The 15,391-nt window shown below is 44.0% G+C and overlaps 1 protein-coding gene across 15 annotated transcripts in view; it reads left to right on the top strand.

Moving 5' to 3' along the window:
• The window catches only part of LOC139755047 (uncharacterized), a 196,776-nt gene that overhangs the window by 147,403 nt on the left and 33,982 nt on the right, over positions 1 to 15,391 (top strand). For all 15 annotated transcript variants that reach the window (XM_071673036.1, XM_071673029.1, XM_071673035.1 and 12 more), the window contains 2 exons: positions 11,387 to 11,527; positions 11,993 to 12,154. In XM_071673036.1, coding sequence (XP_071529137.1) covers positions 11,387 to 11,527; positions 11,993 to 12,154 — 303 coding nt within the window. The remainder of the gene's footprint in view (positions 1 to 11,386; positions 11,528 to 11,992; positions 12,155 to 15,391) is intronic.

The raw sequence follows: 15,391 nt of genomic DNA, 5'->3' as shown, positions 1-15,391 counted from the left end.
CTTATAATTACCATCATGGATCACTTGTGGTCTTTTAATTACCATCATGGATCACTTGTGGTCTTTTAATTACCATCATGGATCACTTGTGGTCTTATAATTACCATCATGGATGATTTGTGGTCTTATAATTACCATCATGGATCACTTGTGGTCTTATAATTACCATCATGGATCACTTGTGGTCTTTTAATTACCATCATGGATCACTTGTGGTCTTTTAATTACCATCATGGATCACTTGTGGTCTTTTAATTACCATCATGGATCACTTGTGGTCTTTTAATTACCATCATGGATCACTTGTGGTCTTTTAATTACCATCATGGATCACTTTAGGTCTTTTAATTACCATCATGGATCACTTGAGGTCTTTTAATTACCATCATGGATCACTTGTGGTCTTTTAATTACCATCATGGATCACTTTAGGTCTTTTAATTACCATCATGGATCACTTGTGGTCTTTTAATTACCATCATGGATCACTTGTGGTCTTTTAAGTACCATCATGGATCACTTTAGGTCTTTTAAATACCATCATGGATCACTTTAGGTCTTTTAATTACCATCATGGATCACTTTAGGTCTTTTAATTACCATCATGGATCACTTGTGGTCTTTTAATTACCATCATAGATCACTTGTGGTCTTATAATTACCATCATAGATCACTTGTGGTCTTTTAATTACCATCATGGATCACTTGTGGTCTTTTGATTACCATCATGGATCACTTGTGGTCTTTTAATTACCATCATGGATCACTTGTGGTCTTTTAATTACCATCATGGATCACTTGTGGTCTTTTAATTACCATCATAGATCACTTGTGGTCTTTTAATTACCATCATGGATCAGTTGTGGTCTTATAATTACCATCATGGATCACTTGTGGTCTTATAATTACCATCATGGATCACTTGTGGTCTTTTAATTACCATCATGGATCACTTGTGGTCTTTTAATTACCATCATAGATCACTTGTGGTCTTATAATTACCATTATGGATCACTTGTGGTCTTTTAATTACCATCATGGATCACTTGTGGTCTTTTAATTACCATCATGGATCACTTGTGGTCTTTTAATTACCATCATGGATCACTTGTGGTCTTTTAATTACCATCATGGATCACTTGTGGTCTTTTAATTACCATCATAGATCACTTGTGGTCTTTTAATTACCATCATGGATCACTTGTGGTCTTATAATTACCATCATGGATCACTTGTGGTCTTTTAATTACCATCATGGATCACTTGTGGTCTTTTAATTACCATCATGGATCACTTGTGGTCTTATAATTACCATCATGGATCACTTGTGGTCTTATAATTACCATCATGGATCACTTGTGGTCTTATAATTACCATCATGGATCACTTGTGGTCTTATAATTACCATCATGGATGATTTGTGGTCTTATAATTACCATCATGGATCACTTGTGGTCTTATAATTACCATCATGGATCACTTGTGGTCTTATAATTACCATCATGGATCACTTGTGGTCTTATAATTACCATCATGGATCACTTGTGGTCTTATAATTACCATCATGGATGATTTGTGGTCTTATAATTACCATCATGGATCACTTGTGGTCTTATAATTACCATCATGGATCACTTGTGGTCTTATAATTACCATCATGGATCACTTGTAGTCGTATAATTACCATCATGGATGATTTGTGGTCTTATAATTACCATCATGGATCACTTGTGGTCTTATAATTACCATCATGGATCACTTGTGGTCTTATAATTACCATCATGGATGATTTGTGGTCTTATAATTACCATCATGGATCACTTGTGGTCTTATAATTACCATCATGGATGATTTGTGGTCTTATAATTACCATCATGGATCACTTGTGGTCTTATAATTACCATCATGGATGATTTGTGGTCTTACAATTACCATCATAGATCACTTGTGGTCTTTTAATTACCATCATGGATCACTTGTGGTCTTATAATTACCATCATGGATCACTTGTGGTCTTATAATTACCATCATGGATGATTTGTGGTCTTATAATTACCATCATGGATCACTTGTGGTCTTATAATTACCATCATGGATCACTTGTGGTCTTATAATTACCATCATGGATGATTTGTGGTCTTATAATTACCATCATGGATCACTTGTGGTCTTATAATTACCATCATGGATGACTTTGTGGTCTTATAATTACCATCATGGATCACTTGTGGTCTTATAATTACCATCATGGATGATTTGTGGTCTTATAATTACCATCATGGATCACTTGTGGTCTTATAATTACCATCATGGATCACTTGTGGTCTTATAATTACCATCATGGATCACTTGTGGTCTTATAATTACCATCATGGATGATTTGTGGTCTTATAATTACCATCATGGATCACTTGTGGTCTTATAATTACCATCATGGATGATTTGTGGTCTTATAATTACCATCATGGATAATTTGTGGTCTTATAATTACCATCATGGATCACTTGTGGTCTTATAATTACCATCATGGATCACTTTAGGTCTTTTAATTACCATCATGGATCACTTGTGGTCTTTTAATTACCATCATGGATAATTTGTGGTCTTATAATTACCATCATGGATCACTTGTGGTCTTATAATTACCATCATGGATCACTTGTGGTCTTATAATTACCATCATGGATCACTTGTGGTCTTATAATTACCATCATGGATCACTTGTGGTCTTATAATTACCATCATGGATCACTTGTGGTCTTATAATTACCATCATGGATCACTTGTGGTCTTATAATTACCATCATGGATGATTTGTGGTCTTATAATTACCATCATGGATCACTTGTGGTCTTATAATTACCATCATGGATAACTTGTGGTCTTATAATTACCATCATGGATCCCTTGTGGTCTTATAATTACCATCATGGATCACTTGTGGTCTTATAATTACCATCATGGATCACTTTAGGTCTTTTAATTACCATCATGAATGAGTCGTGGTTTTCTAATGAGAAAAAGCCTATGATATTTCTTGAGATGTGGCATCAGAAGGTGATTCCTTAAGACGGAGTTTTAGACAGAATATTAAGGTTGGGTCAAGTTGTTGAGATGAAGTCAAAGTTGGTGATTGGTTGTAGATATTGAAGATCATTGCCACAGCAGATGTGCAGCAGGCCAGCGTGTTCACTACTTCATCGCTGCCATTAATAATAATGTTAACAATATTTCAGAATGTTAACTTGTCCCACTTTTTTGATGGCTTGGCTATTGTCCCTCGTTATCCGAAGTTAGTGTGAGATATTTACGAGATGCTGTTGATAAGATAATCGGTGGGATAGATAACAATGGTTATCATTTATCATAATAAAAAATGATAATAATGATGTATTGTGTTGTCATGAAGAGCATTAAGGGTTCAGGGGCTCCACGGGTCATTCTACAAGGTAATCTCGCCCCAAATAAAGATTTGGCCAAGTGTTTTGGGCTTTATTTTTGGCAGAGTCTGAGATGGTCTCCTCGTAGTCAAAACCATACAGGGAAAATGACCAAGTCTATCATTCATTTTAAGGTTAATATCTTAGTATTCCTGAGGATCAGACATGAAAACCATGTGGAGGTTATACGATACATTACAAGTAGATCACAACAGCATTATGGTTGCCACACACACACACACACACACACACACACACACACACACACACACACACACACATTCGTCAGCCACTGATGACGCCCAGACAACAGTTGTTGACGTTTTCTATCATTCTGGTATGAGAATATACACAGGATGATACATACATCATCCAGTACACGAAGGATTACATGCAGATGCTGACTACCTTCCTGTCAAGTTGAAACGCGAACACCTCGAGCTTTTACTGTCACTCTGGACATAACAGCATCCAACTCTACATACAAGTGAGAACAGAGATATTTGATCAACATCCATAGTCCTCTAAACCTTTTGATATGATTACAATGCCATTAATCAGTGCGATTTGAACGTAGATGAAGATGTAGATTTTCCTTGCTTCCTTCCCTTGCTGGTTCCATATGTCTGATTTTACATGGAGTGGATGAAGACGACCTGAAGCAACATTACCTCTGTTATAAAGTAGATTTACTCAGCGTGATAATATTCAGGCAGACAACGAAGATGCTTTGATGACTGAATATGTGAACATGCAGTGGTGGTTACTGAAGAAGAATATCCTGTAACGATACTAGTAAGAAAATTCCTCATATTTTCTGCAGAACTACGTATATGATCTTGAGATTGTACTTGGTTGAATATTTGCTTGAAAAGAAATATCCAATATACACAGAGATCCCCAGAATGTGCTTCAAACAGTATCACACTATAACCCAGTGAAGGCCAGAGCTAAGAAAGTCCAACATTGGATAACTTAAAACCTCCACTTGCATATGAACGTAGAACTCTGCTGGTGCTCAGGACGTGTTGGTTGGCAGCAGCTGTAATGAACCAGCAGGTGCTGAGGTTCGAGAAGCTATCTATACACGGCAATCTGAACACCAGAGTCGCGCCTCACAGAGATGTGATGTGAAGATGTTGTGTGTACGTGGCAAGATGGATGGAACTTGGAAGTCCAGAGGAATAACAAAGTGTGGAGGATGAGGAAAAGGTGTTGAGGTCTGGTCGTCTTCCTTGAGCAAGAATCGTCACATTGAGAAAATTGTTTGTCCACTGAGGATTGATCATACTGTGTTGACGCACTGTCACTTACTGCACGAGAGACCTGCCCCAAATGTCTGACACCTCCAGTCGTGACGTGAGACCTGCCCCAAATGTCTGACACCTCCAGTCGTGACGTGAGACCTGCCCCAAATGTCTGACACCTCCAGTCGTAACGTGAGACCTGCCCCAAATGTCTGACACCTACAGTCGTGACGTGAGACCTGCCCCAAATGTCTGACACCTACAGTCGAGGAAAATGTCAGAGTAAAGAATTTTACAAAAATCATTTAAGATTTTTAGATGAGGCCAAAATATATTGTGTAAATAGTTTGAAGTGTTTGGAATTCCTTTTTTTCAAGTTAAAGTAAGAAAACAAATGTAAACAAAAACCAATGAATAACATTTAGCTTCCAGAGTTTCAAGATTCCATAATGTGGATCAGTTGTGGCATGATGTGGTGCTTCATGTTGGATGTTGTTACTGTGGTCTCACGATGATGTTATGTGACTGTGCGCTTGTATACACATGTGAAGACCTTCAGTGGTGAGGTTAACCTGAGGGTATGGGAGGTCGTTTAGGAAGAGAGTTGGAGATGGAACTGCTCCTTGGGAGACTCCATTGTAGAGTTTAAGTGAAGCCATTTGCCTGGCTTTGGCGTGGCAGATGGCTATGAAGATGGCCAGCCACATTTTGTCATTGTTTTGGTGAGTGGTGTTCATTACCTTCTCTGTGAGAATATGTCGGGGTACAGTAACAATTGCTTTATGGATGTCTATTGCCACTAGTATTGTGCGGGAAGGCGGGAGGGAGGTGTGGTTGATTGAATCCATCTAGCTTGTGTTGTGAGAGTTCACTGTGTTGTGTGGTGGTCGAGGGTTCGGTTCGCAAGCCATGCTGAGTGAGTCAGAGTGGGGTGTTTCGTTTGGTTCTGTTGCTGATGTATTTTTTTCACCGAGTTTAGATTAGATATTGTGGATAGAAGTGATACGGGATGGTGGGAGGAGGAGGGAGGAGTGAGTGAGGTACTGTGGAGGGTTTTAAGACTAGTATTATGTTGGCAAATTTCCGGATGTTAGGGATTTTGTTGTGTGACGATGAGTAGTTGAAGATATCTGTAAGTGTTTGGATTGGAAATGGGCTCTAGTGTATTGTGTGAAAGTTGTATGTGTAGTCAAGGCTTGTGGCAGGCGAGGTGTGTTATCATTTGCTTATATTACTTGTATCGGGAGAGGGGGGGGGGAGGCAATTGCTCCTGGATGGAGAATGCGTAAGATTTTTAGAACTCCGATTTTGAGATGTGGTTTATATGTGACTAAACTTTTTGATAGTTTTATGAGTATGTTTGTGTATTCTTACCATTGATTATATATATATATATATATATATATATATATATATATATATATATATATATATATATATATATATATATATATATCTTTCTTTCTTTAAACTATCCGCCATTTCCCGCATTAGCGAGGTAGCGTTAAGAACAGAGGACTGGGCCTTTGTGGAATATCCTCACCTGGCCCCCCTCTGTTCCTTCTTTTGGAAAATTAAAAAAAAAAAAAAAAAAAAACAAGAGGGGAGGATTTCCAGCCTCCTGCTCCCTACCCTTTTAGTCGCCTTCTACGACACGCAGGGAATACGTGGGAAGTATTCTTCATCCCCTATCCCCAGGGATAATATATATATATATATATATATATATATATATATATATATATATATATATATATATATATATATATATATATATATATATATTGCGACTCTCCGTCAGTGGACTGAACTTGGGTACATGAAGCAGTCAGGGGAAGCCACTGCATTGGTCTTTGAGGTTTGACTATGTAATAATGTGTCTGGTTTCGGTGCATGATCCACGACAGTGAGTGGATGTGAGAGAATGAGGTCGTTGTTTATACATTGTCCAACACTAAGTGTGTACCGTCCATCCCCAACGGGGAAGATGAACAGGTGGGTTGGCTGTGAACTGAGTGGCTTATCCAGGATTCGAACCCAGGCACTCATTATTCAATGTCAACGCCACCAATGATGTTGTATCATCGGCAGATGATGTGGAATACAGTTCTCGTCAAGGAAATCCTCACTCCAAAAATAACATCCTATCGCTGCTGCTGAGTGTAGCGCAGTCTTGAAATTACATGATCTCTCTAGAAGGAATCGTGAGGTTGTATTATTAAGGTTGAATTAATTATTGATCTGTCTAGTGGTAGTAGACCTTACCGTCATCACTACACCTACCGCAAACTGCCTCTTCTGATTATACTGGAATCTGCTGTTGTAGGTGAGAACAACACACCACAGTTGTAGGTGAGAACAACAACCCACACCACAGTTGTAGGTGAGAACAACAACCCACACCACAGTTGTAGGTGAGAACAACAACCCACACCAGAGTTGTAGGTGAGAACAACACACCACAGTTGTAGGTGAGAACAACAACCCACACCACAGTTGTAGGTGAGAACAACAACCCACACCAGAGTTGTAGGTGAGAACAACAACCCACACCAGAGTTGTAGGTGAGAACAACAACCCACACCACAGTTGTAGGTGAGAACAACAACCCACACCACAGTTGTAGGTGAGAACAACAACCCACACCAAAGTTGTAGGTGAGAACAACAACCCACACCAGGGTTGTAGGTGAGAACAACAACCCACACCACAGTTGTAGGTGAGAACAACAACCCACACCACAGTTGTAGGTGAGAACAACAACCCACACCAGAGTTGTAGGTGAGAACAACAACCCACACCACAGTTGTAGGTGAGAACAACAACCCACACCACAGTTGTAGGTGAGAACAACAACCCACACCACAGTTGTAGGTGAGAACAACAACCCACACCACAGTTGTAGGTGAGAACAACAACCCACACCACAGTTGTAGGTGAGAACAACAACCCACACCACAGTTGTAGGTGAGAACAACAACCCACACCAGGGTTGTAGGTTGAGAACAAACAACCCACCACCACAGTTGTAGGGTGGAGAACAACAACCCCACACACAGTTGTAGGTGAGAACAACACCCACACACAGTAGTAGGTGAGAACAACTACCCACACCACAGTTGTAGGTGAGAACAAAACCCACACCGGAGTTGTAGGTGAGAACACACAAACCCACACCCCAGTTGTAGGTGAGAAAACAACACCCCACACCACAGTTGTAGGTGAGAACAACAACCCACACCACAGTTGTAGTGAGAAAACAACCCACACCACAGTTGTAGGTGAGAAACAACAACACACCAGGGTTGTAGGTGAGAACAAAAACCCACACCACAGTTGTAGGTGAGAACAACAACCCACACAGGTTTAGCGTGAGAACAACAACTCCCAACCCAGTTGTAGGTGGAAACAACAACCACCCAGGGTGTGGTGAGAACAACAACCCACACCACAGTTGTAGGTGGGAGAACAACAACCCACACCACATTGTAGGTGAGAACAAACAACTCCCACCAGGGTTGTAGGTGAGAACAAACACCCACCCCAGGGTTGTCGATGTGAAGAACAACAACCCACACCAGGGCTTGTAGGTGAGAACAACAACCCACACCACAGGTTGTAGGTGAGAACAACAACCCACACCAGGGTTGTAGGTGAGAACAACAACCCACACCACAGTTGTAGGTGAGAACAACAACCCACACCACAGTTGTAGGTGAGAACAACAACCCACACCACAGTTGTAGGTGAGAACAACAACCCACACCACAGTTGTAGGTGAGAACAACAACCCACACCACAGTTGTAGGTGAGAACAACAACCCACACCACAGTTGTAGGTGAGAACAACAACCCACACCACAGTTGTAGGTGAGAACAACAACCCACACCAGGGTTGTAGGTGAGAACAACAACCCACACCAGAGTTGTAGGTGAGAACAACAACCCACACCAGAGTTGTAGGTGAGAACAACAACCCACACCAGGGTTGTAGGTGAGAACAACAACCCACACCACAGTTGTAGGTGAGAACAACAACCCACACCACAGTTGTAGGTGAGAACAACAACCCACACCAGGGTTGTAGGTGAGAACAACAACCCACACCACAGTTGTAGGTGAGAACAACAACCCACACCACGGTTGTAGGTGAGAACAACAACCCACACCAGGGTTGTAGGTGAGAACAACAACCCACACCAGGTTGTAGGTGAGAACAACAACCCACACCACAGGTTGTAGGTGAGAACAACAACCCACACCACAGTTGTAGGTGAGAACAACAACCCACACCACAGTTGTAGGTGAGAACAACAACCCACACCAGGGTTGTAGGTGAGAACAACAACCCACACCAGGGTTGTAGGTGAGAACAACAACCCACACCAGGGTTGTAGGTGAGAACAACAACCCACACCAGGGTTGTAGGTGAGAACAACAACCCACACCAGGGTTGTAGGTGAGAACAACAACCCACACCACAGTTGTAGGTGAGAACAACAACCCACACCACAGTTGTAGGTGAGAACAACAACCCACACCAGGTTGTAGGTGAGAACAACAACCCACACCAGGGTTGTAGGTGAGAACAACAACCCACACCACAGTTGTAGGTGAGAACAACAACCCACACCACAGTTGTAGGTGAGAACAACAACCCACACCAGGGTTGTAGGTGAGAACAACAACCCACACCACAGTTGTAGGTGAGAACAACAACCCACACCACAGTTGTAGGTGAGAACAACAACCCACACCAGGGTTGTAGTTGAGAACAACAACCCACACCACAGTTGTAGGTGAGAACAACAACCCACACCAGGGTTGTAGGTGAGAACAACAACCCACACCAGGGTTGTAGGTGAGAACAACAACCCACACCACAGTTGTAGGTGAGAACAACAACCCACACCACAGTTGTAGGTGAGAACAACAACCCACACCACAGTTGTAGGTGAGAACAACAACCCACACCAGGGTTGTAGGTGAGAACAACAACCCACACCACAGTTGTAGGTGAGAACAACAACCCACACCAGGGTTGTACATGTGTGTGTCTACTGAGGTTGTGACAGCTTGATGTCAACACCAGCCCCACCTGCCCTGGGTTGCCAGTGTTGCTATATCTTCAATGCTCATTTTTGATTTACAAGAAAGAGTTTGAGTGAGAAGTTTACCTTCGTTATCTCTCTTTATCTAGCTGAGTAGTTTTGCTTGTTTAGCCTGACAGTAAATTTGTCATGTAACGCGCTTGTTTATCATTATTTTTCATGTTAACGCAATGTACAAAAAAAAAGGCAAATGCTAGATTGGAATTTTTCAGACTTGTGTAAATCAAAGATTGATTGTAAAACATTGGATCTGTTTTACGCCTCAGTTGTACAAACCATGACCTCGTGTGTTGTTATAACTTGTTGGTTTGGGAACTGTGGCCGTCACTTTAAAAGGAAATTATATAATATAACCAATGTAAGAAAATGGGAATAGGTAATACAAGATCACTGTTAGAGTTATATGAACGAGCCGATATTCAAAGTTGTAAAGTCATTATGAAAGATAGAAGACAACTCTTGTAACCTAAATATCAGATGTTGTTATCAGATCAAACACTAAGATCTGGTCAGTGACGTACTGCCAGATATGATAGGTCTTTTGTACCTTCAAGTGTGAGATTGTTACGTGAATTAAGAGTACAAGACAGACATCAAATGTTGGTAACAAGTGTGGACATGATGACCCTGAGTCAAAGTCAGTTTACAATGTATGTAATATCATCTAGTTCAATGTTTGTATTGGATTATTATAGAATTGCTCTTGGGCGATCTTTTATTTCTATTTTCTATACCATGAAAAATGTACAAGATTAATTTCATACGATATGAATGATAAAACATTTATTATTATTATTATTATCATTATTATTATTATTATTATTATTATATAATAATAATAATAATAATAATGATAATAATAATAATAATGATAATGATAATATTTATTATTATTATTATTATTATTATTATTATTATTATTATTATTATTATTATTATTATTATTATTATTATTATTTCTTTGCATCAAATGATGGCGAATTCTTCTGAGCAACTTTCGTGCAATCTAACACAAGTTACTAGTTTATGATGTGAAATATTTTTTTGCTGTGGATGATAAACATCTTCACTACATTTTTATCACTTTATTTGCCATTTTCATTAAAAGTTTCGTGTATATATATATATATATATATATATATATATATATATATATATATATATATATATATATATATATATATATATATTGCATATGAACGCGCACTTTTCATAGAAAACATAATGCCCTCCAACAGCAAGGATTCGAACCCCGCTCCATTTGTGAGGTAGATGGGAACGCTAACCGCTCGCTTATGAACGCCCCTGTAAGCCTGACGGGATTTGACAGGTCTAGACCCCGGTGCTCGTGGATAAGACGAAGGGCATTCGATTACTAATAATATGTACGATCATAGCCGAGCTGTTAGCGTTCCCAGCAACCACGCAAATGGTGTGGGGTTCGAATCCTTGCTGTTGAAGGGTATTGTTTATGTGTATTACCACTTGTTCAGTGGACATGGTTACTTGTGTGTGGGGGATGCGTGTATGTGGAGGGTTGTGATGGTGTGAGGAGTAAGATGAGGACTTTGTTTGTCCCTGACACAGGCGCAGCAGCAGGCCCGGGAGGACCTGGCTGAGGAGATGGCAGCGGCCTCACGGGAGCCCGTGACGCTCAGCACACTGAAGCAGGACTCGCTCATGATCCCCGTCGCCCGTATGTCACACTTCTTCCCCGCAGGACACCCGGTAAGGACACAACACACTAACGTCCTCTCGACCAGGACCTGACAACACCTTCAGAATATTCCAGTATCACTATTATAGAACATTGAATGAAAGATGAGGTTACAAGGGTTGTGATGACCATCCCTTGCTAATAAAGCGTAGCGCTCACCACTAGTCTTGCCTGATTGACAGTACCGCTTTCCTCTGCACGCATCGCGTGACTGTCAACCCTGGGTTCATCTGGAGCTGTTTGTGGCCATTTATCTTGGCTTCTTTTAAATGTTTTTCTGATTTGGATTCCACGCAGCTTTCTGCTCACTTTGATGCTACACTGAACAGGTTTACCCTCATCCTCGCTGGGGTCATATATTAGTATATGACATATTTTTGGTATATACTGATGTATCCACTTAATTATGCCGTGTCTTCCTAACTGAGACTTGGATTAATACATTTATCCTTGATTGCGAATGTTTGTACTGGCAGATCCCGACCGTGGGCAGCAAGGGCCGCATGAGGCTGCTGGAGGCCCCTGAGCAACACATGCATGTTGTCTTCCACATGATGGGTCACGCCACACACGTCACTCCTGCCCTCTGCTCCCCGCTCCACGACCTCTACACTCACCACCGTGACTCATGCCTCAAGGTACGTACGACCTCTGCCTCCACCACCGTGACTCATGCCTCAAGGTACGTACGACCTCTACCCCCACCACCGTGACTCATGCCTCAAGGTACGTACGACCTCTACCCCCACCACCGTGACTCATGCCTCACGGTACGTACGACCTCTACCTCACCACCGTGACTCATGCCTCAAGGTACGTACGACCTCTACCTCCACCACCGTGACTCATGCCTCAAGGCACGTACGACCTCTACCCCCACCACCGTTACCCATGCCTCAAGGTACGTACGACCTCTACCTCACCACCGTGACTCATGCCTCAAGGTACGTACGACCTCTACCTCACCACCGTGACTCATGCCTCAAGGTACGTACGACCTCTACCCCCACCACCGTGACTCATGCCTCAAGGTACGCACGACCTCTACCCCACCACCGTGACTCATGCCTCAAGGTACGTACGACTACCTCCACCACCGTGACTCATGTCTCAAGATACGTACAACCTCTACCCCCACCACCGTGACTCATGCCTCAAGGTACGTACGACCTCTACCTCCACCACCGTGACTCATGCCTCAAGGTACGTACGACCTCTACCCCCACCACCGTTACCCATGCCTCAAGGTACGTACGACCTCTACCGCCACCACCTTAACTCATGTCCCAAGGTACGTACGACCTCTACCTCCACCACCGTGACTCATGTCTCAAGGTACGTACGACCTCTACCCCCACCACCGTGACTCGTCTCAAGGTACGTACGACCTCTACCCCCACCTGGTCCACCACCGTGACTCATGTCCTCAAGGTACGTACGACCTCTACCCCACCACCGTGACTCATGTCCTCAAGGTACGTACGACCTCTACCCCCACCACCGTGACTCATGTCTCAAGGTACGTACGACCTCTACCCCCACCACCGTGACTCATGTCTCAAGGTACGTACGACCTCTACCCCCACCACCGTGACTCATGTCTCAAGGTACGTACGACCTCTACCCCACCACCGTGACTCATGCCTCAAGGTACGTACGACCTCTACCCCCACCACCGTGACTCATGTCTCAAGGTACGTACGACCTCTACCCCACCACCGTGACTCATGTCTCAAGTACGTACGACCTCTACCCCCACCACCGTGACTCATGTCCTCAAGGTACGTACGACCTCTACCCCCACCACCGTGACTCATGCCTCAAGGTACGTACGACCTCTACCCCCACCACCGTGACTCATGCCTCAAGGTACGTACGACCTCTACCCCACCACCGTGACTCATGTCTCAAGGTACGTACGACCTCTACCCCACCACCGTGACTCATGTCTCAAAGTACGTACGACCTCTACCCCACCACCGTGACTCATGTCTCAAGGTACGTACGACCTCTACCCCCACCACCGTGACTCATGTCTCAAGTACGTACGACCTCTACCCCACCACCGTGACTCATGTCTCAAGGTACGTACGACCTCTACCCCACCACCATGACTCATGTCTCAAGGTACGTACGACCTCTACCCCCACCACCGTGACTCATGCCTCAAGGTACGTACGACCTCTACCCCACCACCGTGACTCATGTCTCAAAGTACGTACGACCTCTACCCCCACCACCGTGACTCATGCCTCAAGGACGTACGACCTCTACCCCCACCACCGTGACTCATTCTCAAGGTAGTACGACCTCTACCCCACCACCGTGACTCATGTCTCAAGGTACGTACGACCTCTACCCCCACCACCGTGACTCATGTCTCAAAGTACGTACGACCTCTACCCCCACCACCGTGACTCATGCCTCAAGGTACGTACGACCTCTACCCCCACCACCGTGACTCATGCCTCAAGGTACGACCTGTACACCCACCACCGTGACTCATGCCTCAAGATACGACCTCTACCCCCACCACCGTGACTCATGCCTCAAGGTACGACCTGTACACCCAGCCCACGTCATGAGCGCCACACACACACACACACACACACACACAGCATCACCAACAAATGTCATACTGTACTTGCAGGAGGCGTGGCATCATTATAAACAGCATCAGAATACAACACAAATCTGTATTATTATTTGTTTACATTATCGCAATCTAATTGCTGGGTCACGTGGATCACTGTACGAACATGACACCGTCACGAACGTGACCTGAGATGACACGGGTTTTCGTTAGCCATGTGTGACCCTCTGGTGTTGTGGTGGTGTGCGACCCTCTGGTGTTGTGGTGGTGTGTGACCCTCTGGTGTTGTGGTGGTGTGTGTGACCCTCTGGTGTTGTGGTGGTGTGTGACCCTCTGGCGTGTGGCGGTTGTGTGACCCCTCTGGTGTTGTGGTGGTGTGTGACCCTCTGGTGTTGTGGTGGTTGTGTGACCCTCTGGTGTTGTGGTCGTTGTGTGACCCTCTGGTGTTGTGGCGGTGTGTGACCCTCTGGTGATGTGGCGGGTGTGCCAGTGATGTGTGACCCTCTGGTGTTGTGGTGGTGTGTGACCCTCTGGTGTTGTGGTGGTGTGTGACCCTCTGGTGTTGTGGTCTTGTGTGACCCTCTGGTGTTGTGGCGGTGTGTGACCCTCTGGTGTTGTGGTGGGTGTGTGTGACCCTCTGGTGTTGTGGTGGTGTGTGACCCTCTTGTTGTGGTGTGTGTCCCTCTGGTGTGTGGCGGTGTTGACCCTCTGGTGTTGTGGTGGTGTGTGACCCTCTGTGTTGTGGGTGTTGTGACCCTATGGTGTTGTGTGGTGTGTGACCCTCCTGGTGTTGTGTGCGTGTGTGACCCTCTGGTGTTGTGGCTGGTGTCTGACCCTCTGGTGTTGTGGTGTTGTGTGACCCTCTGGTGTTGTGGTGGTGTATGACCCTCTGGTGTTGTGGTGAGTGTGTGACCCTTCTGGTGTTGTGGTGGTGTGTGACCCTCTGGTGTTGTGGTCGGTGTGTGACCCTCTGGTGTTGTGTGGTGTGTGACCCTCTGGTGTTGTGGTGGTGTGTGACCCTCTGGTGTTGTGGCGGTGTGTGACCCTCTGGTGTTGTGGTGGTGTGTGACCCTCTGGTGTTGTGGTGGTGTGTGACCCTCTGGTGTTGTGGTGGTGTGTGACCCTCTGGTGTTGTGGTGGTGTGTGACCCTCTGGTGTTGTGGTGGTGTGTGACCCTCTGGTGTTGTGGTGGTGTGTGACCCTCTGGTGTTGTGGTGGTGTGTGACCCTCTGGTGTTGTGGTGGTGTGTGACCCTCTGGTGTTGTGGTGGTGTGTGACCCTC

Source organism: Panulirus ornatus, chromosome 18 (assembly GCF_036320965.1).
Source record: "Panulirus ornatus isolate Po-2019 chromosome 18, ASM3632096v1, whole genome shotgun sequence".
Classification (NCBI taxonomy): Eukaryota; Metazoa; Arthropoda; class Malacostraca; order Decapoda; family Palinuridae; genus Panulirus; species Panulirus ornatus.
The sequence above is the reverse complement of the archived record's forward strand: the minus strand, read 5'-3'. Positions and strand labels throughout refer to the sequence as shown.